Raw genomic sequence first — 14,576 nt, 5'->3', positions numbered from 1 at the left:
ATGGATGGATGGCTAATTCGTAAACAGAAACAGCGCCATAGCTGCTCCTATGTTGTTTGTGGTATTACAACTTGGTTCCATTTTCTTTTAGTGCAACTGAGCTGTAGAGATGATCAAACATTAGAACATCTTAGGTTCTATAGAACTCGAACCTTGTCGGACCTTCCGCTTTTGAATCCTGATGCCCTCCTGGTCCAGGGGGAAGTAGGAAACAGCCCGGGTACCGCCTGGAATTCCAGGATTCTAGGAGGTACCCGGGCTATCTCTTCCTTCCCCACAGACCGGGAAGGCATTGGGAATCAAATGCGGAAGGTTCAACAAGGTTTGAGTTCTATAGAACCTAAGATTTTACGCTGTTCGATCATCTCTACTGATCTGCACTACCACACTCAAACTTTGGAGGAGAGTGGTGCTGTTTCTGGAGAAAGACAGCTATGTTTTTGCAATGCTGGATTATCACTTTAATTATTAAACATGGTTATATATGAAATGTAGAAAGTCTTTTCCACTGTTCTCAGTCCCTGTTCACTATGAATAATGTAGTAGAAAATACCCTTTATTATTCGAAAAGCAGTATCATTTGCTGAGGTTCCATATGGGTAACATAATTGGTTGGGGGCCCACTGAGACTCACTCGCCCCCCCCTAGGCTGAACCCCTAGCTACGCCCCTGATATCAAAGTATTATTTTCAACATATATTACACAACTGTGGCCTAGGTGTTTGCGTTGCTAAGGCTTACCATTCTATTATAGCCAGTAAGTTTTATATAGTGATATAAGAACCATGCATAAGGGGTGTTTTTACCCAAGGGCTGTAGGTCTACGTCAATGGTGTTTACTATATGATATCTGAATAATTAAAATACATATGAAAGATATAAAACCTATAGCCTAAATATTCAGAACATGGAGGACAAGACCATTGTAAGAGGAGCATCAGTACAGGTCTACAATAACCCTGATTGTTATCTTTGAAACATGACTGGTGCATGGAACTCTACGCCAATCCAAACTCCTGTTCAAAGCTGCATCTGCATGTGGAAGTTTCAAAGATTGTCCTATGACAGGTATGCTTTAGGCCAGCTTTATCAGTGCATGGATCACAGCAGACCACTACAGATTCATGTAAAGCACACCTATATACACTCACCGGACACTTTATTAGGTACACCTGTCCAACTGCACGTTACCACTTAATTTCTAATCAGCCAATCACATGGCGGCAACTTAGTGCATTTAGGCATGTAGACATGGTCAAGACAATCTCCTGCAGTTCAAACCGAGCATCAGTATGGGGAAGAAAGGTGATTTGAGTGCCTTTGAACGTGGCATGGTTGTTGGTGCCAGAAGGGTTTGTCTGAGTATTTCAGAAACTGCTGATCTACTGGGATTTTCACGCACAACCATCTCTAGGGTTTACAGAGAATGGTCCGAAAAAGAAAAAACATCCAGGGAGCGGCAGTTCTGTGGGCGGAAATGCCTTGTTGATGCCAGAGGTCAGAGGAGAATGGGCAGACTGGTTCGAGCTGATAGAAAGGCAACAGTGACTTAAATAGCCAACCGTTACAACCAAGGTAGGCAGAAGAGCATCTCTGAACGCACAGTACCTCCAACTTTGAGGCAGATGGGCTACAGCAGCAGAAGACCACACCGGGTGCCACTCCGCTCAGCTAAGAACAGGAAACTGAGGCTACAATTTGCACAAGCTCATCGAAATTGGACAGTAGAAGATTGGAAAAACGTTGCCTGGTCTGATGAGTCTCGATTTCTGCTGCGACATTCGGATGGTAGGGTCAGAATTTGGCGTCAACAACATGAAAGCATGGATCCATCCTGCCTTGCATCAACAGTTCAGGCTGGTGGTGGTGGTGTCATGGTGTGGGGAATATTTTCTTGGCACTCTTTGGGCCCCTTGGTACCAATTGAGCATCGTTGCAACGCCACAGCCTACCTGAGTATTGTTGCTGACCATGTCCATCCCTTTATGACCACAATGTACCCAACATCTGATGGCTACTTTCAGCAGGATAATGCGCCATGTCATAAAGCTAGAATCATCTCAGACTGGTTTCTTGAACATGACAATGAGTTCACTGTACTCCATTGGCCTCCACAGTCACCAGATCTCAATCCAATAGAGCATCTTTGGGATGTGGTGGAACGGGAGATTCGCATCATGGATGTGCAGCCGACAAATCTGCGGCAACTGTGTGATGCCATCATGTCAATATGGACCAAAATCTCTAAGGAATGCTTCCAGCACCTTGTTGTATCTATGCCACCAAGAATTGAGGCAGTTCTGAAGGCAAAAGGGGGTCCAACCCGTTACTAGCATGGTGTACCTAATAAAGTGGCCGGTGAGTGTATTTTTTTGTGTTATATTTAACAGCTTTCCAACCCATGACATGTGGTCACTCCGATGTCTGTCATTTAACTGTTCAGATGCTGCTATCAATAGCAATTGTGGCATCTAAACAGTTTTGACAGATGTCATTGGTGGCACAGTGGCCCTATCAGGGTTGCTGGGACGTCTCTGCTGATAGAATCTGCCTATGACTTTACCAGCAGAGAACAGTTCCATGGAAGAAAGCGAATGGTTGCTAATAATAAGCCCCTGGGAGGCAAAAATATTGTTAAAAAAAGTAAAAATATATTTATTAAATGTAAAAAAAGATACCCCCCCCCCGTCAAAAAGTCTAATTACTTGGTATTGCTACTTGTTGAATTGTTCTAATCAATAAATTAATGACCCTGCATGGTTAATGATGTAAAGGTAAAAAATTGCATCACACCACAGGAAAAATGGAATAAAAAGTGATCAAAAAATGATATCTTTGCAAATACAGTACCAACAACAAGTAAAGATAGTAGTGCAAGAAATGAGCCATCACACAGCTTCATGGGTGAATAAAATAGGGGGCAGAACATGGAGATGCTGTCCTGTGCAGCAGATGTTTGCTATGGGGATTTGCTACTACTCTGCGCAGTTCCTAACATGGACAGAGGTGGCAGCAGAGAGCACTGTGTCAGATAATAGACAGTGTAGTGTATTTCTCTTCTACATACTCATCTATTGAGGGTTGTCTCATCAAGCCTTCTCTTAAAAAAATACACCTCTGTAATCAGTCATTTGCGATAGGTATGACTCCTAGAAGCCTTGACGCATGTCTCTTATCCTCCGATAGTAAAAAATATGGGACACATGACTTCTTTGCAAAAACTTTTTTGTTAGAACAAATGCCAAAGTAGACAGTTTATCAAATTCATAACACAGGTATTTAACAGCACCCAAGTGCAAAGGATGATGGACCAGGTCTTCACGCCGCAGCGCTCTTCAAGTCCTATCGTCCATGGAGACTCTCACTCTCCTGGAGAAACAAGGAAGTGAGAACACATTGTGTTTCTGGGTAAGCTCCCCCTTTCAAGTTTCTCCAGGAGATTTAGAGTCTCCGTGGACCATAGGACATAAAGAGCACTGCAGTTGCAGGGTGAAGACCTGGTCCGCCATCCTTTGCACTTGAGTGATGTTATATACCTATATTATGAATTTGATGAACTGTCTGCATTGGTATTTGTTCTAACAAAGAAGTCTTTGCTTGAGAAAGTAGAGTGATCCGCGAAACGTCGCAGACATCATTTCACCTTCCACTTTCACCTGAGCTAAAAAGGACTATTTTCATCTCATACAGCATCGGGACTTTATTGAGCCCAAATTGGGTGCATATACCTTTGTATTTGTATCCTTAAAAGTTAAAGTTAAAAGTTGAAAAAATATGTGACGCATATCGTTGGTGTGTGTTTTCTTATACAATGGTTTTTCCATAGAAACCATGGGGGAGATTTATCAAACATGGTGTAAAGTGAAACTCATTTTCCAAAGAGTCTGTGAGGAATGAAAGGTGGAATCTGACCAATTATACTTGACACCATGTTTGATAAATCTACCCCCATGTGTCCTATATTTATTATTATTGGATTTTTCTATACTGGGACTAGGCATTTATTGGACACTGTTCACACAGTGCAGTAAAGAGTGGCATTTATTTACTGTGGTTTTACATGGCTGTTATCACCACAGAAAGCTTGATTTAGCCATCCAAGTATTATTGGCTGGTTATTTAAAGATTGACCATATATATAAATGGGCCACACTTAGCACAGTAGAGCTTACTCTTAGGGTATGTTTAGATACACAGATTGTTTTGGATGCAGAAGTACGCTGATTTTCTGCATCCACAACAGCGTTTGACTTCTCAAAACCCTGCATGTCACTTGTTTGCAGCAAGTTACCCATTCTTCTTCCTTAATGTTTCTTTCAATGATTCTTTTACATCTTTGTTTCTTAAAGTATAGATGAGTGGGTTTAACATCGGTGTGATCACACTATAGAATAAGGTGGCCATCTTGTCCTGGTTAGCAACGTGAATTGCTCCAGGTCTTAAATACATTGAGAAAATGGTTCCATAAAATAATGTGACCACAATAACATGTGAAGCACAGGTGGAAAATGCTTTTCCACGTCCGCTTGATGTGCTGATCTTCATGATGCTGGAAATGATATAAAAGTATGTAATAAGAATAAGGAAAAAAGGGATCACAGCTATCACTATGGCACAGATAAAAATAAGAAGCTTATTAAGTGATGTATCTATGCAGGCTAGCTCCAACAAGATGGGCTCCTCACAGATAAAATGGTTAATAACATGTGGACCACAGAAAGGTAATTGTAATGTAAGGATTGTTTGGAATATCGAGTTGGCTATGCCTCCACCCCACGATAGGATTGCCATCCTAATGCACAGGACAGGACGCATAATAGTAGTGTAGTGTAAGGGGCTGCATATAGCTGCGTATCGGTCATAGGCCATCATCAACAACAGGAAGCACTCTGCTCCTCCCAGAGACAGGTGGATGAACATTTGGGTGAAACAAGCAACGAATGATATGGATTTCTTTACTGATAAGAAATTGTTCAGCATTTTTGGAATTATGCTCGATGTATACCAGATATCCAGGAAGGAGAGATTTCTCAGAAAGAAGTACATTGGGGTATTGAGGCGAGGGTTTGTAATACTAACACCGATAATCACTATATTACCTATCAGGGAAATAATGTAACATAAAAGAAATACTATGAATAGTACTATCTGCAGGTGCTGCTTGTTAGTTAGTCCCAGAAGGATGAACTCTTCAACGCTGGTTGAATTCCATGCGACCATCACAACACTAGTCATTACTAAACCAATATACTAATTTTTTTCATTCTGATTCCAGGATCTTAAGCTTCAATTCTGTATGAATAAAAAAAAACATTTAGGTTGGAATTTCCCTACTTTACTATACAGTAATAGTAAAACCGAAATAATTTATACAGTTTAAGGATATGTTCACACAACATACTAATAAATGGCCGTTGTTTAGCAAGTTCCTACAGCTGACATTGCAATCTCAGCTGTAGGAACATTATTTTAGTTCAACATTGACTGCTGCCCCTTTTTGGTGTGTCTTAAAATAAAAAGTCCATTCACTTTAATGCAAAGGGAGGTTGAAAAAAAGCTTGTAAACAAGTTAGAACGGCTGTTGTTTTCCAAAAAAGTATGTTGTGTGAACATAGCCTAAGGCAGTTTTAACGCTGTATTAGCAGTTGGAATGGATGGGGGTAGGAGATATCTTGGTTTACTAGATAAATGTATTCACAGATGCCTATTATCTGACAGAGGCCAAAAAAATATCATGTAGCCTCCTTTCAGGTAGTAATCACATCCGCCTCTGTTATCATTGTGCTCCCAATCCTGTTCCTGTCTGCAATTGCGGATCCGCAAAAAAATAGGACCAATGTATTTCAATGGACCCATACACACATCTGTTCCGCAAAAAAAAAAGGACAGGCCTTAGTACAGACAGTAACTGACACACCCAATACAACTCTATGGGGTCCATATTTTACGGATGCAATACGGATGCAATATGGATGCAATACGGATGCAATACGGATGAAAATTTGCGGATTGCTTACAGATTCAAAATTGCGGATTGGAAAATATACTGATGTGTGAATAGACCCTAAGAAAAAAAGGCAAATTAAAAGGAATGTTTAAGTTTTTATGTTAAAAATATTTTATGTTAAAGATTTTAAGAATTTTTGGTCATGCTTTATCTAACTTTCCATTTCCATATTATGGATATTATAAACTAATCCTGAAATCTTTTCACTGAGCCTACCCAGATAACTTTTCATCTGTCTCTTCCCCATCAAACAACCATTGTCTCTTTGTTGTGAATCTACGATTCCCAGATTGATATGGGTCTTTGGTTGGCTGGATCTTTGAAGCTGTGTTCACGCAGTGTGATATTGCAAGATGAGGAAAAAAATGGCCATTTTCTATGAAATTTTTGGAAAAACATAGCAAAAATGCACTGTGGGAACATAGCTTCAAAAATGTGCTTACACAAATGGACAAAGTTTATATTTGCATCAGGCATAAAACTGTAAAAACAAAAAACAAAAACAGATATTCGATTCCTTACCTGTTACTTTCATAGCATTTAACTAAACACAATCGTCATATTACTGTACCTATTCTGAATTACTAAAGGAAGCAAAGGTCAAACAGCCAATCAATGTTTTATACTCTCTCCTCTCTCTCTGTATTCTAGTACAACACTTCCAAACAGCGATTCTTTTATCTGCTTAGGGAACCATCATGCGTAATTACTTGCTCCTCCCTGGAGATGTCTTTCTTTTTTTTTCTATTTGTTTATCACTTTATCGAGCTGAGGGATTAGACATCAAATTTAAGGAAGTCATTAAAAGTTTGTGAACTTGTATTAAAGACTATTTATTAGAAAATTACTTTTTGTTTAAATAAGTTTAAATAAAGTTTATACTCTTCTTCAACATTTTTTTTACTTATTTATTTTTTTGTCACCAATAATATAAAATACACTGGTGTTCACGTTATGGAATTTTTCATTGCTGACGACCGTCAAAAATATGTCAGAAATTTGTTTATGATCATTATAGACAGCCACCATAGGTAAATATCGGATGTCTTTTTGACAGCCGTCGGCAATGACAGCTGCAGAATCGAGATGTGTGAACATAGCCATATATTGCAGTTTTCACACTGATTGCTAAAACTGCAAGATAGGCCAACATTTCCTGTAATGTAGAGATCAATAATTTTATTATTAAGGAAGACAACAGTTACATCTTTATTATAAAATTACAGACAAAAAGAGAAAGGAGCGCTGCACCTCACACATATAGCTGACACTAGAGCCTCTCGGCTACATTCAAAAACCAACGCCAAGATGTTGGTATATAATTTGATCAAACCATATTGCCTCATATACGACGTGCTGGTCCCCTGGTTCACATGAGTCCCTACACTAACTCAACACTGTGTCAGTCAGCGACTGCTAACCCCACAAAGCGAGCACAAACAGGGAAGGGGGGCCATAGAATGGCCTTGCAACCCCGCTGTCACAGCACCAAACCCCAAGCCCCCCAAAACCCAGCAGGCACCGCCGGCGGAGAAAGAGGCCACCAAGCAACACAATCTTGGTGGCCTTACTACTCACCAGTGCTCCTTCAGATAGAATGGGAAAACTAGGAGGTACTTGTCATATGTGCACAGGTACTTCCTGCTAATTGGGGTCACATGGGTCTTACCAGGAGAAGTGCTAACACTCAGAAAAGAGAGAAACGTAAAATATGGACAAAAAGAGAAAGGAGCACTGCACCTCACACCTATGGCTGACACTAGAGCCTTTTAAAAATGCCAGGATGTTGGTATATAATTTGTTCAAACCATATTGTCTCATGTACCACGTGCAGGTCTCCTGGTTCACATGACTCTCTACACTTACTCAACACTGTGTCAGTCAGCGACCGTTAACCCCACAAAGTGAGCACAAACAGGGAAGGGGGGCCATAGAATGGTCCTGCAACCCTACTGTCACAGGACCAAACCCCAAGGCGACCCATGAGTGACCCAAACCCCAAGGTGACCAATGGGTGACCCATCTTCACGACATGAATGTTACTCATTGTGCATAAATCCTCTTATCATCCCCTGTTTCGAGGAGTAGGGATATAAGATTATATCCTGAGTGTATAGGGATCCTTCTCGTCTCTATGATTTATGCTTCAGCTGGATCAAAAACGTTGTCCTTATGGCAAGGCTGAGGGATTCAGTTTATATATTTTTGTGGTGCTGTCCCCTACTCTCTTCTCTCTGGCCCAAAGTGACCCATGTAATGTGTTTGGTCACAATCCCTATTGAACCTGCCCTCTTCCTGCTCCATCACTGTGATTAGAAAAGAATGCAACTGGAGCATGCTCAGGTCTGTCCGAACCCGATCGTGTGGCATTTGATTGCGTTTATCTCTAACCGTGAAATCTGCCTAAAGGTTTACAATCTCTTCCTAGATTCCTGATTATGGCAGCCCAAGCCTGAATTCCATTGCTTTACAAAAATAAGGAACCGCCTTTAGAAGCTTTGTAGATATAGAAGGTCAATAATCTGGTGTATATGGGATATTTGACAGCAAGTCTGCAGGATTCCCAGTCATTTCTATCAAACTGGCTTCCTTTGAAAGAGTATCAGAGATTACTGCTTACAGTGACCTTCTGAGATCTTCTTAACCTTACCTGTATATGATGTCATTTTTACATTATACAATAATATATTTTGTCATTATTAGTCAATGGGGAATTCCCTTCTCAGCTTATCCAACCACTGGGACGCCCACCATTTCTGAGAATGGGGACCAGAGTTTCCTATCAGAATGTAGAGGCGGGAAATGCATGCGTGTTGCCGCCCCATTCCTTCTCTATGTTCATTTCCATTCTGAAGTATTCGGCTATCTCCATGGCTCCCTGTCTATTTTTACAGGATCCTTGGTATCATTTTTTGTGCCCCCAGACTGTAAGTATAATCCCCCACAAATCATTTGTGTCATTGTGTGCTGAAAGATAGTACGATTCTTTCTGCTCTACTTTGTTTCTTTGATATAGTAAGTATAGTATGTTCACACTACGGAAACGGCAAGGAATTTCAAGCAGAGTCCGTCGCTGATTCCATGGTATGAACATACCCTAATAGTGGCCTCCAAAATATTAATCTATCTTTTAGGCCCTCACAAAGTAATAGCAACCCTTCTTTTTTCCCCTTAAAGTAATAATAATCTCTCTAAAAAACAAAACAAAACAATTTTTAATACTGACTTAATTCTGTTCACATATTGAACTAAATGACCCATTTTCTGTGATTTTATTTCAAATAAACTGGTTTCAGAAAGTTATATAGATTTGTAATTTACTTCTTTTTAAAAATCTTAAGTTTTTCCATACTTATCAGCTGCTCTATGTCTTGCAGGAAATGGTGTTTTCCTTTTAGTCCTTTCTGACATCTCTGTCAGAGATGGGAACTGTCCAGAACAGCAGCAAATTCCCATAGATAAGCTCTCCTACTCTGGACAGTTCCTGTCTCGGACAGAGGTGGAAGCAGAGAGCACTGTGTCAGACTGAAAAGAAAACACCACTTCCTGCAGGACATACAGCAGCTGATTAGTATGGGAAGACCTGAGATTTAAAAAAAAATAAAAAAATTCAAATTTATATAACTTATATAGATGTAAAACAAGTTGATTGAAACAAGTTTAAGATAACCTACGCCACAACAGAGGATAAATAAATAACTGCAACCCTGAGCATTGAAGCTTAGAAGAAGCTGAGCACAGCTAGAATGCCAGGAAGTCACTGGCAGTGTTGGTACAGAGATAGCTTTTTTCCACAGACTACTAGTCCTGAAAAGGACTGTTGGGTGTTTGGAGAACCTTATCGCCTGCCTGACTAACCACACTAATGGTGTGTTTACATAGAGAGATTTATCTGACAGATCTTTGAAGCCAAAGCCAGGAACAGACTATAAACAATGAACATTTCATAAAGGAAACACTGCGATTTCTCCTTTTTTAAATCCATTCCTGGCTTTGTTAATCGTACATGTAAACGCGGCGAACAATCTAAAAATCGTTCATTTTGATCTTTTAACATGTTCACAAATTGTCGTTCGTAGTTCGCAAAAAATTCACTGATCGTTCAGTGTAAACAGTCGTCGCGCGATAGTCCGGCCGCCCGCAGCCCCGCCCCCGGCCCCCCGCCCGCCGCCCGGCCCCCCGCTCGCAGCCTGGCCCCCCGCTCATCCGCATCCCCCTGCGCCGGCTCGATCGCCACCCCCTGCGCCGGCTCGATCGGCACCCCCGCCGCCCCCGCTCCGATCGCCACCCCAACCCGCCATCGTCGCTCCGATCGCCCCCCCGCCACCGCTCCGATCGCCGAACGGCAGCACTAATTGGCTGAAGAGGGGAGCTGGGAATTTAAAACGGCTCCCCTTCAGCCAATCAGTGCTGCCTTGCATTGATTGGCTGAAGAGGGGAGTCGGGAATTTCAAACGGCTCCCCTTCAGCCAATCAGTGCTGCCGTGCATTGATTGGCTGAAGAGGGGAGCTGGGAATTTCAAACGGCTCTCCTTCAGCCAATCAGTGCTGAAGAGGAGCACTGATTGGCTGAAGAGGAGCCGTTTGAAATTTCCGGCTCATCTCTTCAGCCAATCAATGCGCTGAAGAGTGGAGTCGGGGATTTGAAGACCTGCTACGGGGGCAGGTAACGTATGCTCTTTGGCGGGGCGGCGGGGGCGATCGGAGCAGCGGCGATCGGAGCAGGGGGGGTGATCGGAACGGCGGCGGGGGGCGATCGGAGCGGCGGCGGGGGGGGCGATCGGAGCGGCGGGGGTGGCGATCAGGGAGGTGTGGGGGGCGGGCTGCGGGCGGGCTGGGCTGCGGGCGCGCAATCGCAAAACGATTTTTCCGTACGATATATCGTACCGTCTAAACGCTGATCGTTATAAAAAAAAATCGTTACTTTGAAATCGTTAATCGTACGATCGGGCCAATAATCGCCTCGTGTAAACTTAGCATAAGCCTACTACCTTTTTCCCTGCTCCAGTAGCTCTCCCTATCAGCTAACAGACCTAAAGTGAATCGAGCATCAGGAGACCCTCTCCTGCATGTTTATTGCCTAATAAAAGTTCCCCAACATGCGGGAAGGAGACTATCAATTTTATTTGAGCACCACGAGTATTCGTTCAAGTTTTGAGTACTTCCGTGTACCCCAATACTCGAGCGAATAGCGAGCATGAACAAGCTTGTTCGCTCTTCTCTAGTGAGGAGAAGCCATCCCATTTTTGCTGTTTCAAAAAGGATGCAAAAGGCTCCTGTGTCACGTACAAAGGTGCCAATGTTAAAAAGGGTTTGTGGCAGCTAGGGGTTACAGATTTTGCAGTAGGAATGAGGAGCTTCAAGTTACACCTCTGCCAAAAATAGTGATCTTCAAACATCAGCAACTGGAGTCCTCCAAAGTTTCTTACCATTCATACCATTTCCATCAGAAATACAAATTTATCACATTATAAAACTGTGCAGTTAAACGTCCCAATAGGTTGTACAGGTTTATTTATTTGGTTACTAGTTACATTATGCCTATATACTCTAAGGATCTGTAAATACAGTAGATTCAGTACATCAGCTATCACCTATAACTAGTTCCTCTGTCTCACATACATACACATATAAGCAAGAGCCAATTCATAGCCTTTGGGCTCATTCACACTGAGCAAAAAAGGGCGGAATTGCAATCGGAGCAATCGCTGCTTGAAATTCTGTCTGTCCCATTGTTTCAATGAGATTTCTTGTTGCATGAGATTCCATTGAAACAATGGGAAAGGCAGAATTTCAAGCAGCGATCACGACGTGGGTTTCACTTGAAATAACATCTCTTTTCCACCGTTTTTGTGTGAATGGTGTAAAGGAATTAATACAAACACCATTAGCCTATGTTCACACTAAGTAAGAGACGGCCAGTCTCAGGAAAAATCATTCTGACTAGTTCTGCAGTACCGGCCGGATGATCTTTAGCGCCGCAGAGTTCTGATGCGGGCGATCTGTGCGTGCCCGCATCAGAACTCCCCACTGACAGTGGCCGCAGAAAACTGACATGTCAGCTTTCTACGGCGCCGCGAGAGATCCTGGCCGGAGCGTATACTATATGTATATGCTCCGGCTGGGATTCCATATAAGGCAAGGCAACGTATATTTTCGTAAAAAGTACTTTTACAAAAATATATGTTGTGTGAACATGGCCTTAAAGTGCTACTGCACAGTTGATAGTGACAGCAGCAGCTGTGAAAAAATGGCCACATTGTAAATTTATTAGCGTTGTGTGTGTTTTTTTTGGTTTTTAACCATCGGTGCCACCAGGATGACTTCGAGGGGGGATTCTCTGCCACTGAGCCCCCTCTCCCCGCCTCAGTCTGGCGCTTGCTTTACTAGGATTGCCTAGGGAGAGGTTGGTCTTGGATTACAGCACCAGACCAGGAAGGAAAAAGTGAGTTCAACTGCAGAGAAGCAGAAGATGACACTGTCATCCCGGTGACACAAAGGATGGAAAAAAAAAAAAGTGTCTGCCACTGTGACTGTCACCCCTGCAAACACAGGTGACAATATCACTTTAATATCATCTTAACAAATACTATTTTAGAATCTTCATCCTTGTGATCTCCCTTAGAGCAATTTTTACATCTTTATTTCTCAAGGTGTAGATGAGAGGATTGAGCATCGGGGTGATAACACTGTAGAACAAGGTGGCCATTTTGTCTTGGTTAGTGACATGGACGCTCCCGGGTCTCAAATATATGATGAAAATGGTACCATAAAATAATGTCACCACAAGAACATGGGAAGCACAAGTAGAAAATGCTTTCCTGCGTCCTGTGGTTGTCCGAATCTTTATGATGCTGGAAATGATATTAACATATGTGATAAGAATGAAGAAAAAAGGGATCACGGCAATCACTACTGCACATAGAAAAATGATCATTTTATTAAAAGATGTATCCGTGCAGGCTAACTCTAATAATATGGGAGCCTCACAGAAGAAATGGTTAATGACATTGGGACCACAGAAGGGAAGCTTTAACGTATTAAGTGTTTGTAATATTGAGTTTGCTATCCCACCAACCCAAGATGCAGTTGCCATCTTAATACACAAGACAGGATGCATAACAGTAGTGTAGTGTAAGGGGCTGCATATAGCCACATAGCGGTCATAGGCCATTGTCAGCAGTAGGTAGCACTCTGCTCCTCCTAGAGAAAGATGGATGAACAACTGCACGAAGCAAGCATCAAATGAAATGGTTTTCCTCACGGATAAGAGGTTTAGGAGCATTTTGGGAACAACACTTGATGTGTACCAGATGTCCAACAAAGAGAGATTCCTCAGAAAGAAGTACATTGGAGTGTTAAGTCGCGGGTGTGTGTTACTGATCCAAATGATAACTAGATTCCCAAACAAAGAAATAATATAGCATATAAGAAATATAAGAAATAGTACTATCTGCATGTCCTCCTTGTCGGTTAGTCCCACAAGGATAAAGTCTTCCACGGTGGTGAAATTACTTTTGATCATTTTACCAAGCAAAATTGTATATTCTGTCAGCGGAAAGAACATCACTATGAGAACATGTTATACGTATATTACTTTGATCTTATATAAAAGGCAAATACCTATAATGGGCACCTTTACCTTTCCCTATATCTTTTTACCGCCATTATTTAGTAGTAGAGATGAGCACAACTCGAGCATGCTGTTTGTCCAAACCCAGAAGTCTTGGCATTTGGTTATTGGTGTCTGAAGAAGTTTGATGCAGTCCTAAGGCTGCCTTAAAAATATGGATATAGATGTTGTTTAACTGTGGCCGCAGAAAATAATGAGCATGTCTATTTTCTATGTTTTTTTGTTTTTTTTTAAAGATTTTATTTTTCAACTTTTGCATAGAAAGAACAGAGACCATAGACATGCACAAGCTGGGAAGGTAAACAATTGACATTGTACCAGGAACATCAAATCAACACAGGAGTCTTGTAAGTGAGCATCAGTATAAGGGGCAGTCTATGCGCACAAGTCCGTCCGGAACAGACTTACAAGAAGACGCTGTATCCCAGCCAGTGAAAAAACAAACATAGGACAAACGACACACACAGGCACCCACACATTCATACCACCGCACACCCCCCCCTACCCCCCAGCACCAACCACCTAGGCACTCAATCTGTTGTGGCATCCAGCATCAACCAGTGTATCCATATTTTTTTAAGTTTCTTTGGGCATTTACGACTTTCATACATTATTTGGCATAGGGGAACGTAGGTGTTGACCAATTGAATCCACCTGCTCAAGGCAGGGGGCTCCGCGCTCTTCCATTCCATAACCACTATTTTTTTGGCACAAAAGAGGAGAAACCGAATAAACATCCTATAATACTTATTCTGTGTAATGTCATTAATTAGACCTAACAGGCACACTGCCGGGGTACAAACTAATGGGAAGTCAAACTTGTCAGACAGGAAGCGGAGAACTGAACGCCAAAAGGGCTGGATCCTAGGACAATCCCAGACGGCGTGCATAAATGTTCCCACCGTTTCCTGGCATCTAAAGCAGGAGTCTAAAGGC

The 14,576-nt window shown here is 42.0% G+C and overlaps 2 protein-coding genes across 2 annotated transcripts; both read right to left on the bottom strand.

The window, feature by feature from the left end:
* Window positions 1-4,287: 4,287 nt before the first annotated feature.
* LOC138783651 (olfactory receptor 2G3-like) lies at window positions 4,288-5,235 on the bottom strand. The gene has a single exon (XM_069958620.1). The coding sequence runs from the start codon at window positions 5,233-5,235 to the stop codon at window positions 4,288-4,290; it is 948 nt and encodes a 315-aa protein (XP_069814721.1).
* Window positions 5,236-12,596: 7,361 nt separating this feature from the next.
* LOC138783647 (putative olfactory receptor 2B8) lies at window positions 12,597-13,532 on the bottom strand. The gene has a single exon (XM_069958607.1). The coding sequence runs from the start codon at window positions 13,530-13,532 to the stop codon at window positions 12,597-12,599; it is 936 nt and encodes a 311-aa protein (XP_069814708.1).
* Between the last annotated feature and the right edge of the window lie 1,044 nt (window positions 13,533-14,576).

This window comes from Dendropsophus ebraccatus, chromosome 1, assembly GCF_027789765.1.
Source record: "Dendropsophus ebraccatus isolate aDenEbr1 chromosome 1, aDenEbr1.pat, whole genome shotgun sequence".
Classification (NCBI taxonomy): domain Eukaryota; kingdom Metazoa; phylum Chordata; class Amphibia; order Anura; family Hylidae; genus Dendropsophus; species Dendropsophus ebraccatus.
This window is presented reverse-complemented; position numbering and strand designations above follow the sequence as displayed.